The following is a 23,711-nucleotide window of genomic DNA, read 5'->3' as shown; positions in this document are numbered from 1 at the left end:
CCTTAGATAAATATTATGGGAAACAATTAAATTCATCTTTCGAGAAAATGCGATACAATCTACTTGTTTGATCACCTTGCTGCCATCATTTGGAGGAGTCGAATCGTCATGCATCAGCTGGCGAATCTCATCGTGTGTGGGACCATCATCTGTTGGAGCCACATCCTTGATGGCATCTTCACCATTTGTCCCTGCAGGCAGTTGTTGTGCAGGGTATGCACCAAGCTCACATGGGATCCCATGAAAATTAGCAATAATGTCTGCTGAGATAGTAATACTCAATCCCCGAATGGTAAATGTGAAGGACTCCTCATTAGCCTCCATCTGACCCATGGCTCTGTAAAACATACTAACAATGTTTGGATAGGCCACACTCCTCTGTTGACAAATCGTGCCTCATCCTCTATCATTGATAATAGAAAAGAGGCTTCGTCCATCCCACACAAAATCGGGAAAATCATCCATAATGATCTCCCGCTCTACCTGTAATGCCCCAGTCCTGGATGTCCGGAGAGTTAGCTTTTGTAACCTAAAACCGTCTCCCATAACATACTTATATACTCCAAATTTCCTAGAAAATATAAATTCATTTATTCAAAATAAAAAACACATGTTCCTCCACCAAAACTAGAGACACCAAATAAATACCTCAATGAAATAAATTATAATCTCCACAATGGCTCGAAAATATTCATGACTCAAAATACCAAAATAATATAAAATAATTTTTCTATTAAATAAAACTCTCTAATAAATACTTGTATACTTTGACACTTATTCTTCTACGACCATCAAATCTTACTAACACTTCCTACTCTTGACTTCTAGCTGAGGTATCAAAATTATCTGAAAAATATTATGGAGATAAGTGGTGAGTTATTAACAACTCAGTAAGTAAAGAACATATATTAGTATGTAAATATGAGCATTTACAGAGTTCAAAATGCAGAATAAAATATTTTTATTTTCAGAATGTAGAATCAGAACATGTTATCAAAAATATCATAGCAAAAGTTCAAAAATATTCATATTCAAAATTCTTTTGGTATAGCATAAACTGAGACATCACATCAGAACATAATTCTATGTTTAACCCCCGTGGTAGGGTTACGCAAATTCTGTCGGCCAAATGAGTAGAAATAGAATGTGAAATCTTTTCCTTATTACTCTCGAGCCTCGAGTGTGCACACAGAAAAGACCATGTAGAAAACCACTTTGACTTCCAAAGTGGGTGCACCGGAAATAGAAAAGTTGGTACCAACCCGAACAGAGGCCACAATTTTACACCCGTGGAAAGGTAAGAACAAAACAGAAACAGAATGTCATGCTAGAGGTTTTAAGAGATCATATCATTTCATATCAGAGTGTCAAACATATTCAAAACATAACAGAATCAGATCAACATTATATAATTATGCACAAATTTTCATATTCGTTTTTTTTGCACAATTCAGAAACAAAATACAAAAAACTAGCTCGTATCTACACCAATCATGACAGAAAATACTTTTTTCTTATACAAAGTTTCATAAGTAATTTAGAACAAATAACTGAAATGGTTTCAAATTTCTTTTCATAACAAAACATGCATATTTTTCCAAAATCGACCTCAGTTTATTTCTTTTATGCAACGTCTAGCATAGGAACCCCTCTTACCTGGACTTCTTAGCTGTTCAAAATTTTTTTCACAACAGTACCGAGCAAATATTAATCATCACCTACAAAATAGTCACGTAAATTTCATAAGTTTTTAATTGAACGTGTATTTCGATACTTAAACCTGAAATATTAAAATAACCTATTTTTTCCTAAAATCTAAAATTCATGTAACCCTCAAATATCATCATTTCTCAAATTCGTTAATATCCATTTAATTTCTCTGATTAAGATATAAACTCTAAATTCTTTAAAATTTAATACCAACTAATATAATTTAAAACCTTAAGTATTTTCTAATAGACAACTTTTTGGGCTAATTTAACATAAGCCAGAGCCCACTTAAAAGAACCCCATAGCTTCCTACAATCAAGCTTAGGCCCATCATAAAATCAAACCCAACTGAAATATAAGTTTCAAACACCTCTGGCTTATAACACAAGGGTATAAATGTAATATCATCTCAAACATGTTACTCCTTATGAAGGCTCAACAATTACTTTCTATTTATTTATTTTTTAAACCAAAGTAGACTTCTTGTGTGTAGTAGGGGTTCCACGATAGAAGCTTATCGAGAGAGAAGGGAGACAAGGCGGATATGAGTGGTGTGGCAAATACGCCATCGAGCTGAGCGACTGAGCACGAGAGAGAGAGAGAGAGAGAGAGATAGAGAGAGAACACGGCGTGAGGGAGAGAAAGCTCACTGTGAGACAAGGAGGAGGCGAGCGATGGTCTGTGGGGTTTCTGACGTGTTCGGCTCTCGGTAATGGTGGTTTGCAATGGCTCACGGTGAAGAGTAGGTGCTCTGTTTTGGGTGCGGGAAACAATGGGTTTTTGGTTTGGTTTACAGTGGGTGGTGCACTGGCAGTGGTGTGCAGTGGGGCTTGGTGTATGGTTGGTCTATTCCAATGATGTAATGCCCCGATTCCGCAGGGATCGAAGAGTTACTCCCTATAACTTAAAACTCAATTCATCAATATATTTATAGACTCCAAAATATAACGTCATCAGAAAACTACAAAATCTCTTAATAAAATCCTCAACTTCTCAGAAATCTTCTATGAGTAATCAACTATGCTTAAATAATCATCTCACCGATGCTCCAAAATCCAAATCCTTAGCTGAACTATTCAAAAATCATCTGAAAAATAATTGGAGATAAGGGGTGAGTTATCAACATCTCAGTAAGCAGAGGACATATACTAGTGTGTAAACATGAGCATTTTCACAGAGTTCAGAATGCAGAAACAAAATATTTCAGTATCAATATGCAAATCTCAAAAAAATACAAATTATCAGAAAATCAGACCGACTTCTCAAATATTTCATATTCAGAAACCAACTTTTCTTATTCAAAGGCTCCTTTGGCACAACATGACTAAACAATTTCGTCTTATCATATCATATCATAACAGAGACCATGTTTAACCCCAGTGGTAGGGTTGTGCATCCTGCGGAAAGCCAAGCAGAACTTATCTCTCGTGACAAGGCCAGAGGTCACTATTATATCCCGTGACAGGGCCAGAGGTCACTATTATATCCCGTGACAGGGCCAGAGGTCACTATTATCTCCCGTGACAGGGCCAGAGGTCACTATTATATCCCGTGACAGGACCACATATCAGAGCAAAACAGAATCAGAATCATCATATCAGAGTCAGAATCAGAGTCTGAAAGTCATGCCAAAATTTTTTCAGATACCACATCATAACAGAGTACAGAACAAAACAGAATCAGATCACAAAACATACTTTATGCACAAAATTTCATATTCGCTCTCTTTTTTAAAGTTCAGAAACAGAATGTCAGAAATAAGCTCATGTCTACACCAGTCATGACAGAAACTACTTTCTTCTTAAACATAATCTCATGAGTAATGCAGAACAATTATATGAGGTTGTTTTCAGATTTCTTTTCATAACAAAACATGCACATTTTTCAAAAAGGACCCCAGTTCATTTTATTTTAATGCAAAGTCTAGCATAGGAACCCCGCTTACCTGGACTTCTTAGCTTTTCAGAATTTTCCTCAAAAATACTGAACAAATATTAATCGTCACCTATAAAATAATCACGTAACTTCCATAAATTTCCAACCAACCACGTATTTTGATATTAAAACTTAAAAATGCTAAAAGAACCTATTTTAAGAATCTCAAAACCTAAAATTCTCATAATACCTAAAATACCAACAGTTTCTAAGACCATCAATATCCACTTAATCGAATTCATACTGGAGAAGAAAATTTATCGAATAAGCATTATGATAATTATAGAACTCAACAAAAAAATTAATATTTAAAATATCTAAAATACCAACAATATTTTATAACTAAAAAGAATACACTGGTTAATAAACTTTTCATAAAATAATTCATGAAAAATTCACCTCTTAAGAAAAATAGATTTACTTACTTTAACTAACAATGTTATTAAAAAAACAATACAATATTTATTGAAACTTAAAACAAAATTCTATTTAAATATAAACTCAACACAAAAATACTTCTCAGCCGACACTCAAACCGTGAACTTTCCTAATATATATTAGGTTAAAACTAGTAAGTGCCCAAGTTAAAACTTTACTTATAAATACACACACACACACACACACACACACATATATATATATATATATATATAAGCACCCTATACGTAAAACAGACGATAAACAAACAACAGAAAACAACGAAAAACATGCAACGGCGGCAGGGACTCATCGAGATGATGATGTGCGACGGCGCGGCGTGCGACGGGAGGTGGTGCACTCGGTGGCTATGCACTGGACGAGAAAGAGAGAGAGAGATGCACGGTGAGAGAGAGCTTACGAGAGAGTAAACCAACGTGAGAGACAGAAAATAGAGAGGGAGATACCATGCGACGGGGCGGCAAGAGGCGGACCTGGGGTGATGGAAAACTTCACCGGCGGTTTCTGGAGCCGCAACGTGAAGAAGCTCACGGTGGTTAAAGGTTGCAATGGCTCACGGTAGGAGGAGAAACATCCTCTGTTTTGGAAGTGAAAAATAGAGGCTGCGGGATGGCTATCGAAGGCTACGGGTTCACGGCTGGGTCACAGTGGCGGCGTAAGGCAACGTTGAGGAGGAGCAAGCGGCGACTTGACTTCCTTGGGAGGCTGCGCTTTCCAGGAGACGGTTGGGTAAAACCGTGAAGATGCAGGATGGCTTTTGGCCGTGCGCGGGCAAGTCTCTTGTCGTGCGATCCGCTTGCTCAGCGTCTCACGTGGCGCAATGGTTGCCCGTGGTTGCTGACCTCCTTGTATGAGCGGGACGCTCTCAAGGTAATGGCATGCTGCTGCGGCTGAGGCCGAGACGGACGCGATGGCGCACGGAGAGGCGTTGAGCCTAGGTGAAGGACGCTAACGGTGGCGTCGGTTTTACGTACGTGGAAAAGGAGGTTGGCGTCGAACTAGGAGGGGCTGCACGATGGTGATCTCTGGAGGCTGGATGCAACGAGAATACAAGACAGTTTCGAAGGTTTGGATGAAAGTGTAATATAAAACGGGTGCTAAGAAAAACCCTAGAGAAAGAAAAGAGATAGACGTGCACCGTGTAGTGCCATGCGTGGGAGAAAAAAAAACAGAAAAGAAGAAAAAAAATAAATAAAACAATAACAATCAAATTCCAACAATAAAATTATTCATTAAAGCAAAACGCAAATTTAAAAACAAACATTAAATAATATCACCAAAGCACATCAAAATAAATTTCACAACTAAAAAAAATTATAAAATAAATCCAACGAGAAAAAAAAAATTCGATAAATTCTTAAAACAAGATCAATAATATTTAAATTAATTTAAAAAAATCTTCCACATAAAATAAATAAATACGCTAAAATACGGGGTATTACAAATGATGGTGGTGCTGCCGCCATTTCTGCTACCTGCTATGTGTGTGATGACTGTTGTGCGTGCAGGGGAAACACTGTGGGTGGGAGCTTATGGGTTGGTATTAGGCAGTGTTGGTGTGGCGTGGGTCTATGGTTGTGTAAGCAAAGATTTGAGTTAGTGGCCCCAGTTACTTTTGTCATGTAGGAGCAAGGTGATTCTCGACAAGGCTACTAAGAGCTGGCGGTTGGACACAGGGGAAGTGACAAAAGTGGCTAATCTACTCCTGGAACGTGGATTGAAAAGCTGTTGGTGCGTGCATGCAAGGTTGTGCCGTGGAGTCTCTAGCTGGCAACATGGTGGTCAGGATTCACTGTGGCAGAGCAGTGATTGTAGGTGGTGGTTTTCCTAGGGTTCAGTTGCTGGAAACTATGTGTGGTAACCCTAGTTTGGAAAACAAATGAACATGCTTCTACGATATATATATATATATATATATATATATATATATAATATCTATTCATACAAAGTTGTTGCCATGAAAGTAGTGGGAGGGAGACATGCATGGTGGGGAGTTTTAAAAAAAATAATTGTACGTTGGTCTCCTTGTTTAGAATAATCGGTGTGGGCCTTGGGGTGGATCGGGTAGGGTTCATTTCAAAGTATTTGGGCCCACATGTTGTGTATGGAATTAACAAATGGACCGAGTTGGGCAGTTTGAGGAATTTGACCATCTCTTTGGCTTGTCCATAATTTTCTCATGGGTCGACCATTTTATCGATACTAATGAGTCTCGACTCAATAAGACAACCTTTCCAAAAGAAGTTTCGGCCTATAACTAAATTAAAAGATCCTACCTAATCTATTAAATATCAAATGATTTTAACCTAATTATCAGGCCCAATAAGAATTCACATCCCACATAAATAAAATTTTAGACCCATAACCTATCCCAAAAAATAATCGTTAATCTCAAATAGGTTTTTCATACGTATAAATCCAAACTTTTTTAGAAAACGGGCTTGGTGCTGGGCTCGGGTGTTACACTACCAGTATCGGCCTCCTTGTCTCACTAGCTTCATCGCTAGGTTGGCCCTCTCTCCCATGATTTCTTCCCATGTATGCCATTAGTTCACTGTTCATAAAACCACAACAAATATAAATAAAATAAAGTTCTAATTATATTATATACTGTGATGTTCGAATAGAAACAACTTCGTTCGAATAGGAACTAATATGTTTGAACGATCAAGTATTTAATCCGAACGCTAAATAATATCGTTCAAACAATATCGATCAGTATTTGTGAACGGTTTATAACCATTCAAATTATATTTTAACTTGTTCAAACATTTACTACCCGTTCGAACGAATAAATATGTTGTTCGAACAATATAAACCTATGACCTTCGAGCAGCATAAATGTTACGTTCGAACGGAGAGTAAATGTTACGTTCGAACGAAGAGTAAATGTTACGTTCGAACAGAGAGCCAAACCTATTTGAATGAACCGTCAGCTCAATTTTTAACGTTCGAACGCTAAAATAGCTGTTTGGCAAATTCGAGTTCGACCAGGTTTGAAGTCGTTCAAACGCGATTATCCATGAAATCCAACCTTGGTTTTAATCGGTCCAAATTAACATGGAGTGAAGCCTAAACTTCACTCCATTTCTATGGCCAAACGCCGTGTGTGGCGGCCGGAAGACACGAAGAAAGGGTCTGATTGGATTCGAAATCTGACCCCCTTTCCAAGTTCATATAAGCTAAAAACACAAGCAGTACATTCAAGTGAAGGGCCATACCTCTTAGACAGCAGAAAGCGGCCTGGTTACAACAGAGTTGGTGGCGGTGACTGGAATACGATGGAGAATGGGCTTCAAACTGCGTTGTGCGAATGTAAATCGTTCGACATTCGAACAGGGTATTTTGTATCAAACAGCCACGTTCGAATGCGTATTATCTAGTTCAAACGCATTGCCTGTTAATTTATTTTGTTCGAATAGAAATTTTGGTGTTTGAACAGAGAATTTAGCCGTTCGAACTATGTACTATCCTGTTCGAACACGTGAATTCATGAAACTTCTCATTTTTAAACATGATCCCAGCCCATTCGAATGGGCCATTACTCCGTTCGAATGGCTATATAAGTATACTATATAATTACATACTTAACTACCATTAAATATATATATGTTTAATGTATACTATATATAGTGGTATAATATTTATAGTATAATATTTATACATATATTTTAGTATAACTATAGTATTTGTAGTTATAATACTAGTAGTTATAATACTATATGTATACTAGTAGTTATATATTGTATCATGAGTATAGTTCGAACGTAAAATACCTAGTTCGAACGACAATTTGCAATTGATTAACCTTCAAACGCAGTTTAGCTTCCGCTCAAACTAGCAATCAGAATCGTTCAAATGACTTGAGAACTGTCAATTCTGTTCGAATATATAAATTGTCCGTTCGAACAGACTGCATGTTTGAACATTCAAACAATTAAAAGTTTGTTTGAACACATTTGTCATCATTCGAATGTACCAGAAACCGTTCGAACAAAAATATTGAACCACCTGTTTGAACATACGTTTTCAATTCGAACGTATATAAATCACATTCGATTAGATTATTTTTGTTCGAACATAAATATATCTATTCGAATAGACATAAACTGTTTGAACACTCCATCCATTCGAATAGGATCGAATAAATTCGCATCGTTTAAATCAAATTTCGATTGACTTCGAACAGAACCCGTCCGTTCGAACAATACATGTTCCATTCGAACGGTTGTTTGGGACGAAACGGTTTCGTCCCAAAAGAATATTCTCGTTCAAATGCTTTCGACCAGTTCCACTAGATTTCGTCCCTAAAAGTATTGTTGAATTTTTAACTTATCTTTAGAATAATGTACATTTTTAAGAGAAAGTAGAGGGATTTATTGGGTAGCATCATGGGCAGAGTCGGATTTAAATGGTTCTTACCTACCATGGAAGCCATATTGAGATGTAGTACTGTTGCCGCTGATAAATGAAATGAAATGCTACGGATAGCCATTAATGCAAGATGATCAGAAAGAATTATTTTGGTATCATATTCTCGATAGCTAGATCTTATCCCGCGCCTCCTAAGATACTACTATTCTTTCTCATGGAGTAAAGTCTATTGTGCCATATCATGATTTGATATGTAAATTTCTAGTGTTGGTGAAACAGTGCCATCTCGAGCCTAGGCATTCATAAAGCACAAGCTAGCTTGCACTTAATTGAAGTAAAGTGCAAGTTTTTAAATCTTTAGACCTTGTTGGCGGTTCAACCTATAGTACTCTATTTATTTTTATAACTATGTATAGAAAAATAATCAGTTGTATCAAAAAAGAAAAAGAATCTGTTTAATGTATATTATGGGACATATTTCTATTTGTGTTTCTTAAAATTCCCAAATGAATTTCAATCCTATTGAGTTATTTTGTTCCGGTTCTATAGTTTTTAGGACCGGATCAGACCGGTTCACTATATTATATATTTTAAATTAATTTTTTTAATATTATATAGAATATTTTTAATATTATATAAAATTTATGTATATACTATGTATAATAATATAAATTATAATTATATATAAGACAATGTTATTATAATTTATAACATAAAATCTTAATCTTAAAAATGAAAATTTATTTGATCATATGCTTTAAATATAAAATACATATATTAATAATATTTTATGGCCTTATAAATTCTCAACATGTTCATTTTAATAAATACATAATATATTAGTAATACTAATATATATTAGTATATTAATTACGTTTCATTTTAATTAATTAGTATACATTAGTATATTAATTACATTTTATACCATAATACTTATAATACTATTAAAATAAAAAAACCGGATGTACCAGTTTAGGAGGATAACCGGTGCGTAATCAGTTTTCGAAAATATAAAATCGATACATACCGATTCGATCTTAAATTTTATTCAAAACAAAACCAAATCGGACCGATTATACCTCTAATTCCCATGCTATGGAGGTGTGTGATATGTGTGTCCCGTAGTCCACTACTCATGTCTAACCTTAGTGTGAATCGACAAAGCTGTTAGGAGACAAATGTGTAAGGGCATAGAACAAACTCAAGGAGTTTTGTACGCACTGACATGGCATTGCCACGTGGCGTAACCTCACAATGACCGGATCTCCTTTACACAAACAATTATCTATCTAAGCTAATTTTTATATGTTGGTTGCATGTGGTTTCAAAACAATGCTTTTGTCAATGAAGATTATGCTTTTTAATTTTTTAACTCAATTCCAAACCGATTCTTCAATCCAATCATTTAGAAATTTAATAGAACTACCCCATTATATCGTCATAGAAAGCCTCTTTTATCTTGTCACTTATGCATCCATCTCCTTTTAAAACAAACCAACCCAAAAAGTACTCAGAAAACCCAACATGTCAAAGAGATCTTGGCTTCCAGCCCTTTGAATCACTTTATTGCTGATAGCAAGTTACCACTCCCAAACAAAGCTTGATTAGATGCTTTTATGTCCGCCATTCAACTTATAAGAAGTCGTGCACCGAATCATATAAACATGTCAGAGAAGTCAAATTTTCAAATGATAAAGGGAGATCAATTTAGGTCTCGATAGTGAGATGAGATGATTTTAAATGAATTAAATAAAATATTATTAAAATATTATTTTTTAATATTATTATTATTTTAAATTTAAAAAAATTGAATTGTTTATTATATTTTGTATGGAAATTTAAAAAAATTATAATTATAAGATGAGATGGATTGAGAATGTTTACGTATCCAAACAGGCCTTACGGACGGGTCAAACCTTGAGAAAAGTTTGATATAATTGGAAAACCAACCAAGGTGTCTTTCCAAATGTTTACTCTATGCAAATCACTAGGAAATAAGGGCAGTAGGAAAGCAGGAAGACAATTGAACAAAAACTGCATCAACATATACAGTGAGAGGTGTAAGACTGGGGAAGACAATTAAACCAAAACTGGTAAACTTTTCCAAGGTAGAAGCAGCCTTAATTGAGATCCTTTAATGAGTTCTGAATCATCAAATTAAGACTCTACATCATGCTCATCATTGGTGGGCACATCTGACATCTGTGCACAACTCACACAAGGATTTCTCTTTGCCTGTTATAGATCTTTGAAAGAATCTGGCCTATTTGACTAAATGGGAATAAGAAGTTACCTTCAATGAAAAAGAATGGTTGGACCTATTTCTAATCCTTATTCTATCTACAGGATTTCTGGATCTTCTCTATCAATGGTGTCAATGGCACTCTCCACTGCAGAATAAATATCCTACATTTTTTGTCAATTTTTTCGGGTTTCCTCATAGTGCTAGCTGTAACTCTTCATCAGTTAAGTCATGGTGACCTTGCCCTTTGGATGGATTATCCGGGTCTTGCTTTGTCAAGTTGATGCTAAGTTTTTTTCCTTCCTGTCTTCTGTACAGGAACTCAATGTCCATGAGTACTTATTGGCATCCAAAGTCACAGGTACCATGCATCTGTGATTCCAGTACTCCACACATCGATGATTGGGATCAAGAGCCTCAATAGCCTGAGAGCAATACAGTCAGAACCAGAACACGGAATTCAAAAGTTAAACTGCAACAGATGCATGTAACAGCAAAATGAAAATCAACAAGTATCTATGTTTGCAAGCGCAAGCATGTGGACAAGTAAATAGAACAGAAACAAAGTAATGTGCATACATTTGCAAATGTGCGTGTGCCTGTCTGAAAGCAAGACATTCATGTCTGCAAGAGTACATGCTTGCAAGAGTAGCTCTCAAACAATCCAAAAGAAAAACAACTATCATGTATCAAAAAGAAAGTAACAACGACAAAAGAGGGAGAAAAAAGCATTGGGCTTTCAACAAACTCTATTTTGTAAGGAAAAGCAGATACAATAAAAGCATTATTGTTAATTACTCATTACTTACTTCAGGCCTCTTTGGAACAAATACATTGTTTTGCAGACAGTAGGGGGATGCACTCATGCTTGACAGAAGTAATTTAATAAATAAAGCGCAAGCACAAGCTTGTAGGATGGATAAGAAAATCTACTCCAACAAAGATGCAAAATATATCAGCTTTTGCTAATAAAAAAGGAAAAGAGTTACAATTCTATTCTCAAACCAATTCAGTTGTCAGGTATTAGAGATTCTATACAAAAGCACAAATGAATGCACTTAAGATTGCATGAAGATATTTTACCTGAATAATCCGTGGAGAGAGAAACCCAAACATTTCAAGCCCATTAACACTCTGCAAAGGCTGCAAAGAGGGCTGTCCCCGTTCCCCTAGGCTGCTCTTTTGTATAATTTCGTTTTTTATCCTCTGGAGCACCATTTCCCAGCACTTTTCTGCTGAGAAGTTTGTGAATGTCTCACTTGGAGATTCTTCTAAAGTAACCTGGAATTCCCATCAAAAGTGAGAGGTAAAATGCATATTAATAAAAAGACACAAACTTAAGTTACAAACATTTATTGTGTAACGGTGTGATTCATTACTTCAATATGTGTTCCAATATGTCATTAGTGGTTCATCAGTGAGTGCAATTTCTTAGATTATAAAATCAAGCCATTGTTCTCACAGCATGTAGCATCTAAATGTATACAGAAAAGCATGTCTCTATCAAATTTAAATGTGTTCAAATTTATTATGAAGAAAAAAACAAAGCAAAATTGTGGTCATGTGTATAGTAGAGGCTTGTCTGTTGTCATTTTAAATTCAAGTTGTCAGATTTTTGTTCACATTTAATTTTCAGGCTGATCAAATCTAACTATAACTAGAAGATTAAATGAGAAATTTTTGGGCTGAAACAAACAAGCCAAACTGACTACAACAGCAGCGCATCAATCAAGAGAAGTCATGCTTGAAAAACCACCAAGACTTAATCTAGGTCCAAGGCTACCTCGAACATCAGTCTAGACGAGGGAATGAACCCAAATCTGGTGCCATGTATTGATAGAGGAGATTAACGGGTACGAGAACTTCTTTTCAAAAAATAGTAAATATGCATCGACCCAAACAGATGACTATAACCGTGTTGGTTATCATCATATTAATACCCAAAACAGACGTAAAAAATCTAAAAACAGAATGAAAAGAAAGAAAGTTACACCTTAAACAGTGGCCCGAGAAAGCCAGCATCAAGGACTTCTGATATGTAACTACAAATTTTTGTTGGATTGAGCACGCTAAAAAACTTTACACGGGTCCTATATCCTGCACAATGTAACCCAAATTGAGAAGAAAGTGATGGTATCCTCTGTAAAATTACAGCATAGAATGGAAAGGAACAAATTGAAGGTATTTTACAGGATCCAGCAAATTTGTTTACCTTTTGGGAATATGGCCTGCTTACTGCACCAAAGCCTGCCAAACATGAGAGTCCCAAGATTTATAGGCTCAACACAAGGATCTAACTGTTGTATTGGATGACTACCATTGAATAAAGTATCCGCAATTCCTGTTTCTAAAGATCTGTCTGATGGCACTTCAGATTGTGGATGCAAAGATAAAAGATCAACCCCAAACAGCTTGTTACCAACAACTGAACCAGTATGCTTAATACCTCTCGAACATGAAGGATAATCTCTGCTTGTAAGAACTTGTGAAACTGATGGATTGTATATGCTATCATGTTGCACTTTATCTGGTTCTCTTGCTGAAAATGAACTATCAACATTTTTTTGTTTACAATTTGACATGGAGGTCTCCCCATTTGTGACAGCCTTGATATTATGGCTATCCGATGTACATAGCAGCCCACTTTCATGGTCATCACACATAATGTTGAGGTTCAAATCAATACAGCAATCCTGCTCCACCTTACCTTCACCGTTCATGACTACAGTTTTGTCATTCATGATCTTATTTTGACTATCTATACTCATATGAGATGTGCATACACTAAATGATCCATGCTGAGATTCTGACCAGATAACTTCCAAAAAACGATTGCTATATGAAGTGCAGGGCACATTTAAGTTTAATTTCTCTTCAGTTTCCGGGCAAAAAGATGAACTTTCCTTTTGATCATAAGACTCGGTTCCTAATGTGTCACTTTTAATATCTGGTTTAGCTACACATATAACCTTTCTAGCATCTGATGCCCATACTCTTATCGCATCCACGCTTCCTTCCAATGCGTCAACCAGTGTGTTCAACTCACTCATAGTGTAACGCCCCGACCCCGAGGGTCCGGAGAGTTAACTCATAAAACCTGATAATCAGCTCTAACAAGGCTAGAGTACTTCTAAATTCAAGAATATATCAATTTTCCCAAACCTCAAATCGAACGTAAATACTTCAATTAAATAAATCAAATAAACTCATTTATCCAATATTCAATCCAACAACCCAAATAAAATCAACTCTTCTTCATGTCTCAAATAACAACTAGAAATAATAAAACATTAACATAGTCTCCATAAACCGTCTAAATCCATTGAAGCAAACTTAAGAAAGATAATTAACCTCCAACACCAACACTAATATAATGAGATACCCAACAACAAATCAATGCTAATCTTCTCCATAGACTCTAATATTAATCTTCAGCTGAGCCATCGATGTCATCTGAAATATTATGAAGATTAACGGGGTGAGTTATCAACAACTCAGCAAGCAGAGAGCATATACTAGCATGTAAACATGAGTATTTATAACATTTGATAAGCCGAACAAAACATTTACTTTCAGAATGCAGAAACAAAACTTGTAAAAAAATATTAGAGCGAAATTTTCCTTGGTTAAAGTATTGTGGAATAATCATGCTACCAATGAAGCATCATGGGAATTCGAGGAAGAGATGCGAGTCAAGTATCCTCTCTTGTTCGAAGAGAGTTCTTATAGCTTGTAGTGAATTTCGAGGACGAAATTCTTGTAAGGGGAGGAGGATGTAAGGCCCAGTTTCTTCATCAGTGGCCCGGATAAGTGCGTGAAAATGGCCCAGCCATTTTAGTGTCTAGTGAGACCACCGAGCGGCGTCGTTTTGGGAGGTATGAATATCTCCTCTGTTTTCCGTTTCTTTCTCCCTTCTCTTCTGCAGTTTCAGTTTCTCCCGCACCTCTCTCGCGCACGTCTCTCTTTTCTTTTCGGTTTCATCTTTATTTCCAGTTGTTGGCATTAGTTTGAAGTTCCGAATCCCATGCCCTAGACTTCCTCATTGCTTCGGTTTCTCTCTTGCGCTGCATCTTATTCCAGTGAGTTGCTGTCTGCTGCATCTCTGTTTCTCTCCATTGTTTTTACGTTTCTATTCTTCCTCTGCAAGTCAGCGAGCAGTACCTCTCATTCCTCCATTTTTTCGACTGGTAAGTGTTTCCTTCTCATCCCTTTAGGTTTTAGTTTCATCTACTGAAACTGTGCTGAATCTGCTCCTTAGTTTTTGGTTTGATTTAATCTCTTTTCCTGCAGCTTCTGTTTTGGCCGTGAGGTTGGGTTGCGTTTTGTGAGTCTGGGTGTTGTGCGTGGTGAGTATTTCGGGTTGGTGTGTTTCGGTTAGGCATTGAAGCCTTTGCTGGAATTTCTCATTGCTGTAGCGTACTCATGCAGTTTCCTCTTCGAATTTATTTTGATTTTATTCTCATTTCTGCAGTTTGTTGTTGCCGTGAGTTGAGTTGCTTTTCGTCAGTTCTTGGACTTCCGTGGCTTGTGATTCCTAGTTCTTGGTAATTTAAGTGAGTAAGCCAACACTTTGTATTAGAATGGTCTTAGAATTTTTGATTATTGGTGTTGGACGTTGGCTTTGGAGGGTGTTTTAGTAAATATTAAGATTAGTATATGTTATTTTGGATTGAATTTAGGGCTGTCCAGATTACTACTTGGTTGACTTAGTAAACTATTTTTGCTATAATATGGTTTGGAATTGTGGGTTTTAATTATTTAAATGGGGGTTGTGTTATTTTCTTTTAACACTTACTTTATATATTTTTTTATGAATAGGCGACGAGATTGATAGAGGTCAATTTCAAGGTATAGATAATACGCTGCAGGAGTCAGGTAAGCGGGATTCCTATGCTAGGTTTTATACAAGTTAATAAGACTGAGGTTGATTTTATGAAAACTTGCATAATTTGTGTTGTGTTGGGAACTTGTGAAAACAAAGATCAACCTCGGTCACTATTCTGCATTATTCATGAAATCTGTGTGAAAAAGAGAAAAATATGTTCTGACATGCATTGTGTAGACATGAGCTAAATTCTGTCATGTGGTTTCTGAAATCTGAAAAATGAGCGATATTGAGAATATGAAAAGTTGTGCATTTATTTGAAAAGATATTCTGGCTTTTGTGTTCAGTGTGTGTAAACTGTCTGATTCTATTTTGATACTCTATATTATTTTGATATAACACCTGAAAACCTTTGGCATGGTGTACTTGTTTTCATATCTCACTCTGTCTCTGCTTTGCTCTGCTCTGCTTTGTTATGCTCTGCTCTGTTTGGGTTGGTACCAACTTCTCTGTCTCTGAGTGCACCCACTTTGGAAACAAAGTGGTTTTATTGTGGTCTTTCCTGTATGCACACTCGGGGCTCCGAGAAGAATAAAGGAAAGATTTCACCTCTGTCTCTGCCTGGTTTGGCCACTGGGGTTAGCACAACCCTACCACGGGGGTGAAACATGGTCTCTGCTCTATTTGATGCTCTGTTTTGATCTGATGATGATACTCAGTTTATGTCGTGCCAAAGTACTATGGATTTTACTTTTCTTAAAACCATCACTCTGTTATTTGAAGATATGTTCTGTTCTGCATGATAACTCTGGAAAATATTTTATTCTGCATGCTCTACTTTATAAATGCTCATGTTTGCACGCTAGCATATGATTTTTGCTTACTGAGTTGTGATAACTCACCCCCTATCATGATAATATTTTTCAGATGATGTGGAGAGTCCAAATGAGGACCTGGTTTAGATTGGTGAACGTGTTTAAGCTGAGGAGATGTGGTTGGAGGAAGGTCTTTTGATGTTCTTAGTTTTAATGCCTTTGAGTTTTAATTATATGTTTGGGTTTAGTAGGACCTATGGTTTTATCAGTTTGGTATGTTACTATTATCAGGAGATTGTGGACCCCTCTGATTTATTATTATTGCATTAAAGATTGTGTGGAGTTTGTAATGAGATTATTGAGAAGATTTGAGATAAATTTCATTTATGAAGTTTTTTTGGAGAATTTTCTTTGGATGTGTTGGGAGACATGTTTATGAGTGACAAGTAGTAATTCTCCAAGCCACCCGGGTTTGGGGCGTTACATTCACAGCTCCATTACTATCTAACAATTAAACCCGAACAACTCTCTCTTCAAATCATTCGCATTTAAAACCCAAAACAGCCACCTTCTATAACACCAAACCAATCATAATTATTTCCAAAACCAACAATTGCAACTTCAATAATTAAAAACATAACCCAACCCAACTTCACTTCCAACCTTCGAATAAAACAATTTCAGTGTCCGCATCAATATTTTATTCATTCTGCACATTAAGACTTGCATGAGAGTTCAATACAACTAGTTCCAAAACACCCATCATTTACACCAAGAAGTCTCAAATAATAATTCAAAAACAGTCTCACAAATCATCCAAAATCATATATCTCAACATCAAGAATTCCATCACACTCAACCACCATCAAGTCAGTAACTCTATTATATTTCACAGTCTAAACCTATCATCAAAAACCACCAACAGCTATGAGGAACTTACCCCAACAAAAAATACAAACTTCAACCACTTCGAATGGCCACTACAATTCACGTCCCAAAAATTCAACCACTTCGAATGGCCATTGCAATTCACGTCTAAAATATTCACAGTAATCTCTAGTGAACATAAAACCAGAAAAAAAAAGAAAAGAAAAAGAAAGAAGAATATACATAAAAAAGAAAGAGAGGGAAAGTCGGATTGAAGGAAGAATTAAGAGCATTAACAAGAAGTAGAGAATTAGGAGTGACTAACGGTTCAGTGGGTGGAGCGAGAGTTACCGAAAATTAAATTCAAGAACTCAAAGAGGGAAAACCCAACCACGGCACTCAGATTTTCGGTACCCACAATATGCTGCAAAGTGACAAAACCCAAAGAAAATAATTCACGAATTGCTAGTGAAACAGAAAGAAAGAACAAAATATGCAGAGAACGAGAGAGGACAATGGCTCACCTTCGAAGAATCAAAAAACTCGAGACCCACGGAAACGGATGTGTCGGCTAAGGATGAAATACCAGTCCGCGCAAGATAGAGAGTTTGAGTGGTTCGAAAATGTGGTGAGGAAGGCTCTTCATGTGCGGAACCGAAAGTAGAGATCGTGGGGTGTGGGAAGTAGTTGCACGGGAATGGAGGAAATCACGGAAATGCAGACCGAAAGCAGAATGAAGGAACGCAGTGGAGGAAGAAGAAAAACAGTGCACGGCATAAAGGGAATTAAATCCCTCCCCAAAACGACGCCGTTCTTCACTCAACCTGTTTGTGGGCTGGGTTTCTTGCATCCGACCAAAACAAAGGGGCTGGGCCTAAGCCCGGTTATTACACATAGAGTAGCGCAGAAGCACAAATCTATTGTCTATTTCACATGAACAGAATGGTTGGCATGTTTAAGACATGAAAACTGATCAGGAGAACACTTGCAGCTGGCAGCAGATAGTAGTAATGGAGTTCATGGAGAAGTTAATAATGGAGTTAAATGCAGAATTAATGGGAAATTAGTAAAGGACTTAATTGCACCAACGAATTAACAAATAGGAATTGAAAGGACATCAACAATGGTGACCTCAGGACCAACATAGAATCGGCAGTAGATCAAAGCACTCACGTGCATGAAAAGTACATAAGCGAGCAATATATGTTCAAACGAATATGAGATTTGACAGGAGTCTTGCTCGGTACATTTCCAGCTAAGGGGTCCTGCTCGGTACACACCCAGCTAAGGGGTCCTACTCGGTACCCATCTATCTAAAAGGGGTCCTACTCGGTACACACCTAGCTAAGGGGTCCTGCTCGGTACCCATCCATCTAAAATAGTCTTGCTCGGTACATTTATAGTGAAGGGGTGCTACTCGGTAAACATCTAGTAAAGGAACCCAACTTAGATTTCCGCCAACAAGGAAGAGATTAGCTCAGTTCTCATCAATTAAAGGATACCTCATTAGGTTTCTACCCATAACAGTCAAAATGCACATTTCAACGAAGGAAGACCAACGAATGCAACTGGCATAAAAAAGAAGAAAAAACAGAAGGTTTAAATCAGCCGAGCTTCGACCAAACCAAAAGTACATTCATACAAAAAATTGTCAAAATTACATCAAAGACCATCGCAGGTCTGGAAACCAAAAAGAAGGAGGGAGGCTGAAGGTTAAGGAGGAGCATCACGGAAGGCTAGAGGCACGTCAGCTACACCCCATGTCAACATTTCATAATAAGCTGACTTATTCGGAGGTTGTTCTTGAAGATTTATAGTATGAAGATCGATCTCCGGATTCTCAATCAGCACCTCCTGGAGACACTCGAGACCTTCCTTATACATGTAAATTCAAGCTTTATTGCGCAGGGCAGGAGCATTTCTGAGTTGAGATTCAATAAGGTTCGCGCGATGCCGAGCTACGTCCAGAGAAGACTCTAGATGAGAAACCTCGAGTTGGAGAAGTCGAGCTGAAGCCCTTATCTTATCTCTTGACATGGAGATCCCCATGTACTAATGGAACATTTGGCAACAAACTTCAATGGCTCGCCTTTTTTCCTTCGCCAATGTCTCGATGGCTTCTTTGCACTGCTTCAGCTCTTCTTGGATGGGCTCCAACTCACACTCCAGCCTCTGAACTTCTGCTTAGGCGTTTTCCCTTTTAGTGAAAAGAAGCTCGGAGTGGACTTGGAGATCCTCAATCTCCTTCTAGGCAGATTCCAACTCTTGGACCTTTGAAGCAATCTCCGTAGTGCTCTCCTCGATCTCCAAGTCTCTCAATTGAATCTCCTTGCCTTTAAGCTTGATCTCCTAAGCCATCATTTGAACCTTATGCTCCATCGCCTTCATCTTCCACTCCATTTCCTCAATCTCCTTCCGTTGAGCATGGATTTTTTGACGACAGAACCCGTTGTCCTCCCTCAAGGAATTATTCTCCATGGTTAAATCGTGGAGGTCATCACTAATTTTCTTCCCTTGCAAGTGCATGAGGTTGTTTAATGCTTTCTGGGCTCTAAACTCCTCTTCAAGAGCCTCCTGCTCTTTGGAAACCATCTCAACAAGTTGATCTATGACCTAAAGATCAGAAAGAGATAAAATTTATAAGCAAAAGACAAAAAAATGGAAATCAGTTTATAGAAAGGAAATGCTTATGTTGGCAAACGGGGGCCTGAATTTCTGAGCCTGTGCTTAAAATGATTCCGCCAGCACCTTTTTAAAACCAAGACTAGTCTCCTGCGGCTTTTCTTTCCCTTCTTTCCATACACACTAACGGCAGAACAACTTCAGTAGGCATGGAAAGCAGACCAGACCCCTCCTCGCGTTGAATGGGAACTTCTACTTAGGGAGCCTGAGGGAGCACAGACAGAGAGCCTGATTGTTCCTCAGCCCGAGTCGAACTCTCACCCTGAGAAGCCCTCGAACGCGGAGGACCATTTCCAGATGAAGGGGAAGCAAATGAAGAACCATCCTCCACTTGAATGACGTCTTCATGGTTTGAAGGAGTAGTCTCGGCTTGGGGAATTGCAGATTCTTGGAACGAATGAACAGCTCAGCATGAGACACAAATTAAAAAAAAAAAAGGAGAGAAAAGGGAGGGAAATAAATACTTGAAAGACTGGAGGCGAAGGTATAACTTCTGGAACCATAGAGGGGATTGGCTCGGGAATCGGGAAAGGATTCATCCCAATAGCAGTCGGAATGTCCAAATCAGAAGCAAGGGGAAGAGTCGATTCCAACATTGATGAAGAAATCGAAACTTTAGAAGGAATTGGTTCCATAACCTCCTCTGAACATGGTTCCACAATCTTAGGAGGAATTAGCTCCTTATCTCCAATAGGTGTAACCTCCATAGTTGTTCCCGAGGGCGACGCTGGAGGGGTGACAAGAACTATCGAAATGGGGATAGCAGGAAAACTTGGGGGAGTCGGACCTGAGAGCTTCGAAGGCGAAACATGGGTGTTAGCTAAGCACTCGCCGAAGGAAACTTCAACCTCAACGAGCCTTTCCTCAAAAGGAGTTGGCTCGTAACTAGCAGCTTGTGTCGTGAAACCTCCTCTTGACTAAGTACCTTCTCAAAGGAGGGAAAAACTCCCATCACTGGACTAGAATCTCGAGAAGCCGGGTGATCAAATGTTGAGGAGAAGAGAAAGACAATAACAATATTAGCCTTATCTCCCTTAGCAGAGCCTGAAAAACAAGACAAAATGTTATTATCTTTTACTTAATGAGCGCAACAAAAAGGAAAAAGGGTCTTAAAAATCTCAAGAAATTACCTATTGGTGGTTTGTTTGCCAGGACTCGGCGAGAAGGAAAGGAATTACTTTCAGGAGCAGCTAGGTGAGAACTACTCTCTGGAGCAGCTCGTTAGGAACTGATCTTTGGAGCCGCTCAGTGGGAACTCCTCTTCTCTTTACGGGGAACATTCGGCGGAGGAGAACGCGAAGGTTTCACAGGGACACCCTGGGTAGACACAAACTGAATAGGTACAGAAGCACCTTCCTCTGTTTGAGAGTGCTTTGCGAGGCTACCTTTACGCAGAGAGGTTGCGCGGCGCTTCTCCCTCGAAGAAGAGGGGGGAACTATTAAGAACTCCTGACCTAGCACATGCGAGCAATGGGGAAGTACAATATAATGTTGATTGTTTTCATCGCTTAGCAACGAATCGAACTCAAAAAGAGTTGGATGAGCCGTTGCCCAGGACATTACAGAAGCAACCCTGAATTCTTCTCTCTCCAATAACTTGATGGAGAGGGATTTGGAAGTTGGAACCTTACCCCAAATGGATCGGACATGAAACTCCTTATATTCCCTCTCCCCATCCAGAAACTCCCAATCTAAGCCAGATACAAAAAAGAATCGACGGTGCCATTCTTTTACTAAAGAGTAATGCCTCTCCAGAGTAGTAAAATTTTCTCAGAGGATTGGGATTGGAAACTGCAAACGTTCCTATCAAGCCAGTTCATACGATACACCGACAGAAACTCCCCGAGTAGTTAGATCGGGGTAATCTTCTGAATCACCCAGAGTAATTTGAAAGGTGACACAACTAGCCATTATGAAACGCCAAACATTGGGGTTAAGTTGCACTAGGGCTAGTTGCAAGAAGTCCAAGATATCACGCACTGGGAGGCAGAATGGCAAGCGTAGTCCATTGGAAAACATGTGGGGGTAGAGAGCCATCCTTGTCACTAGGCCATCCACATCTACCATTGGAATGCAAGAACTAGGGATTTCTAGAATAGTTTCAGGAGGGATAGGGTACTGTCTACAGAATGAACGGAGGTCATTACTAGTCATGGCCGACGTCCACCGCTTCCCAGCAAAGTAGCTGAAACTGGCTTCTTTATCGCCTCGCTTAGTCATGGTGAAAGTAGGTGGAGAGTTTAGAATTTTTTGAAATTCAGGGAAACGAAAGGGGAGGTCAAGACAAAAATGGCAAAGAGGAGAAAGAGGAGGAGGAAATTGAATGAAAACAGTTCGATGGAATAGCTAGGTGTCTGAAATGACGGCACGAAGTATGAAGGGATACATCGACCACAGGAATACAGCATGACGTTACCTACCACACTCGTGAATAAAAAGAACGAATCCCGAGCAACGTTGAAGTTCACATCAAGAAGCATCTTCAATAAATGAAGACAGAGTTAATGATTAATCATATTCATTAATGGCAGAGATCGGTTCACATCCCATTAGATCTGGGGAAAACGAACGGATAAGTACACGCAAACCCGTTCACCTTCTATATGCTCGCCCAGGTTAGAAATCTTCATAGGGATTTGCCCAACAAAAAAAAAAAAAGGAGACTTCTTATACTTTCCAATCCACAAGTGTGCTAAAAATTCGTAGGGCACTATGAAGGGAATAAATCCCTTGGGTCGGGCTGATGGCGAGGCCTAAGTTGAAGCCCAGATACAAGGTCTGGGCTGGGTCGAGCTGAATGCAAGGCCTAGGTTAGAGCCCAGATACAAGGTCTGGGCTGGGTTGAACAGTGGCGCCTGGGTCAAAACCTGGGTATGAGACCCAGGTTGGACCATGTTTACATCAGGAAACAAGTCAGAGGACATAGGAGAGGCTTAAAGAAGAAGGAATATCGCATTCAATGCCAGACGGGAAAACATGCGGCAGTTCACACCAAGCATTAATGAGATAGGAGCAGCTCAGGACAAAAAACATGCCGCATTCAATACAACCCAGAATAGAAGGTGTGCCACATTCAATGTGACCCAAGGCCCAAGCAGCACACAGCTACCCCGAGCACTACATAGCTTGGAGAACTGACAGCACAAAGATAGCTCTGCGAGTAGACAATGTGAAAATATAATCTCCTACTATATAACACTCCACTGTCGTGGAGACCAGGTCGGCAAGTATAAATAAACATTGCATGCAGCAAATAGGTAGGGAATCTGACACTCTCACCTTCACTATTACTCATCTTCATCTTCAACACCATAACTAACTTAAGCATTGGAGGATCAACAGACCCTGAGGTCCCCCTGGTTACTGTGCAAGTGACCGCTCGAGTACTATATGTGTGGAATTGCCCAGACTCGCGAAACACGACATCAACACATGGCTTTCGCACTAATCAATGTCGACTTAAATCTTCCCCAACTTTTCAAATTTCCTCACGTTCTTATTTGTTATGTTTGTTGAAAAAGATTCTTTCAGAAATTTCTTGCAAAATGGTCCGAGTGGAATGACTTAATTTAATATTAAGTTTTGGTCAATTTCTTTCAAAAGCTTCTAAGTCGTCTTCCTTTCTTCAAGTTTCTTTTGGGGATTCATATGAAGGAAAACCACTATTTTTCTAAAACTTTTTAGAGCTCGACTTTGAGAAAATGTTTTGCCTATAAACTCCATTTATTTATTTTTGGGTAAGCCAACCTCTTTGTCCAACCTAATGAAATCTTTTTGGCGCCTCAAGTTAGTGTTTTGATCAGAGTACTTTTGGAAACTATTT

The 23,711-nt window shown here is 38.3% G+C and overlaps 1 protein-coding gene across 1 annotated transcript; it reads right to left on the bottom strand.

Moving 5' to 3' along the window:
- Positions 1–10,492: 10,492 nt before the first annotated feature.
- LOC118348270 (lysine-specific demethylase JMJ18-like) lies at positions 10,493–12,270 on the bottom strand. The gene is made up of 2 exons (XM_035689571.1): positions 11,783–12,270; positions 10,493–11,124 (listed from the first exon to the last, which is right to left on the bottom strand). Exons 1-2 carry the CDS (start codon positions 11,915–11,917, stop codon positions 10,975–10,977), a joined length of 285 nt encoding a protein of 94 aa, XP_035545464.1. The 5' UTR covers positions 11,918–12,270; the 3' UTR covers positions 10,493–10,974.
- Positions 12,271–23,711: the final 11,441 nt, after the last annotated feature.

This window comes from Juglans regia, chromosome 4 (assembly GCF_001411555.2).
Source record: "Juglans regia cultivar Chandler chromosome 4, Walnut 2.0, whole genome shotgun sequence".
Classification (NCBI taxonomy): domain Eukaryota; kingdom Viridiplantae; phylum Streptophyta; class Magnoliopsida; order Fagales; family Juglandaceae; genus Juglans; species Juglans regia.
Note: the sequence above shows the minus strand (reverse complement) of the source record. Positions and strands in the feature narration are given on the sequence as shown.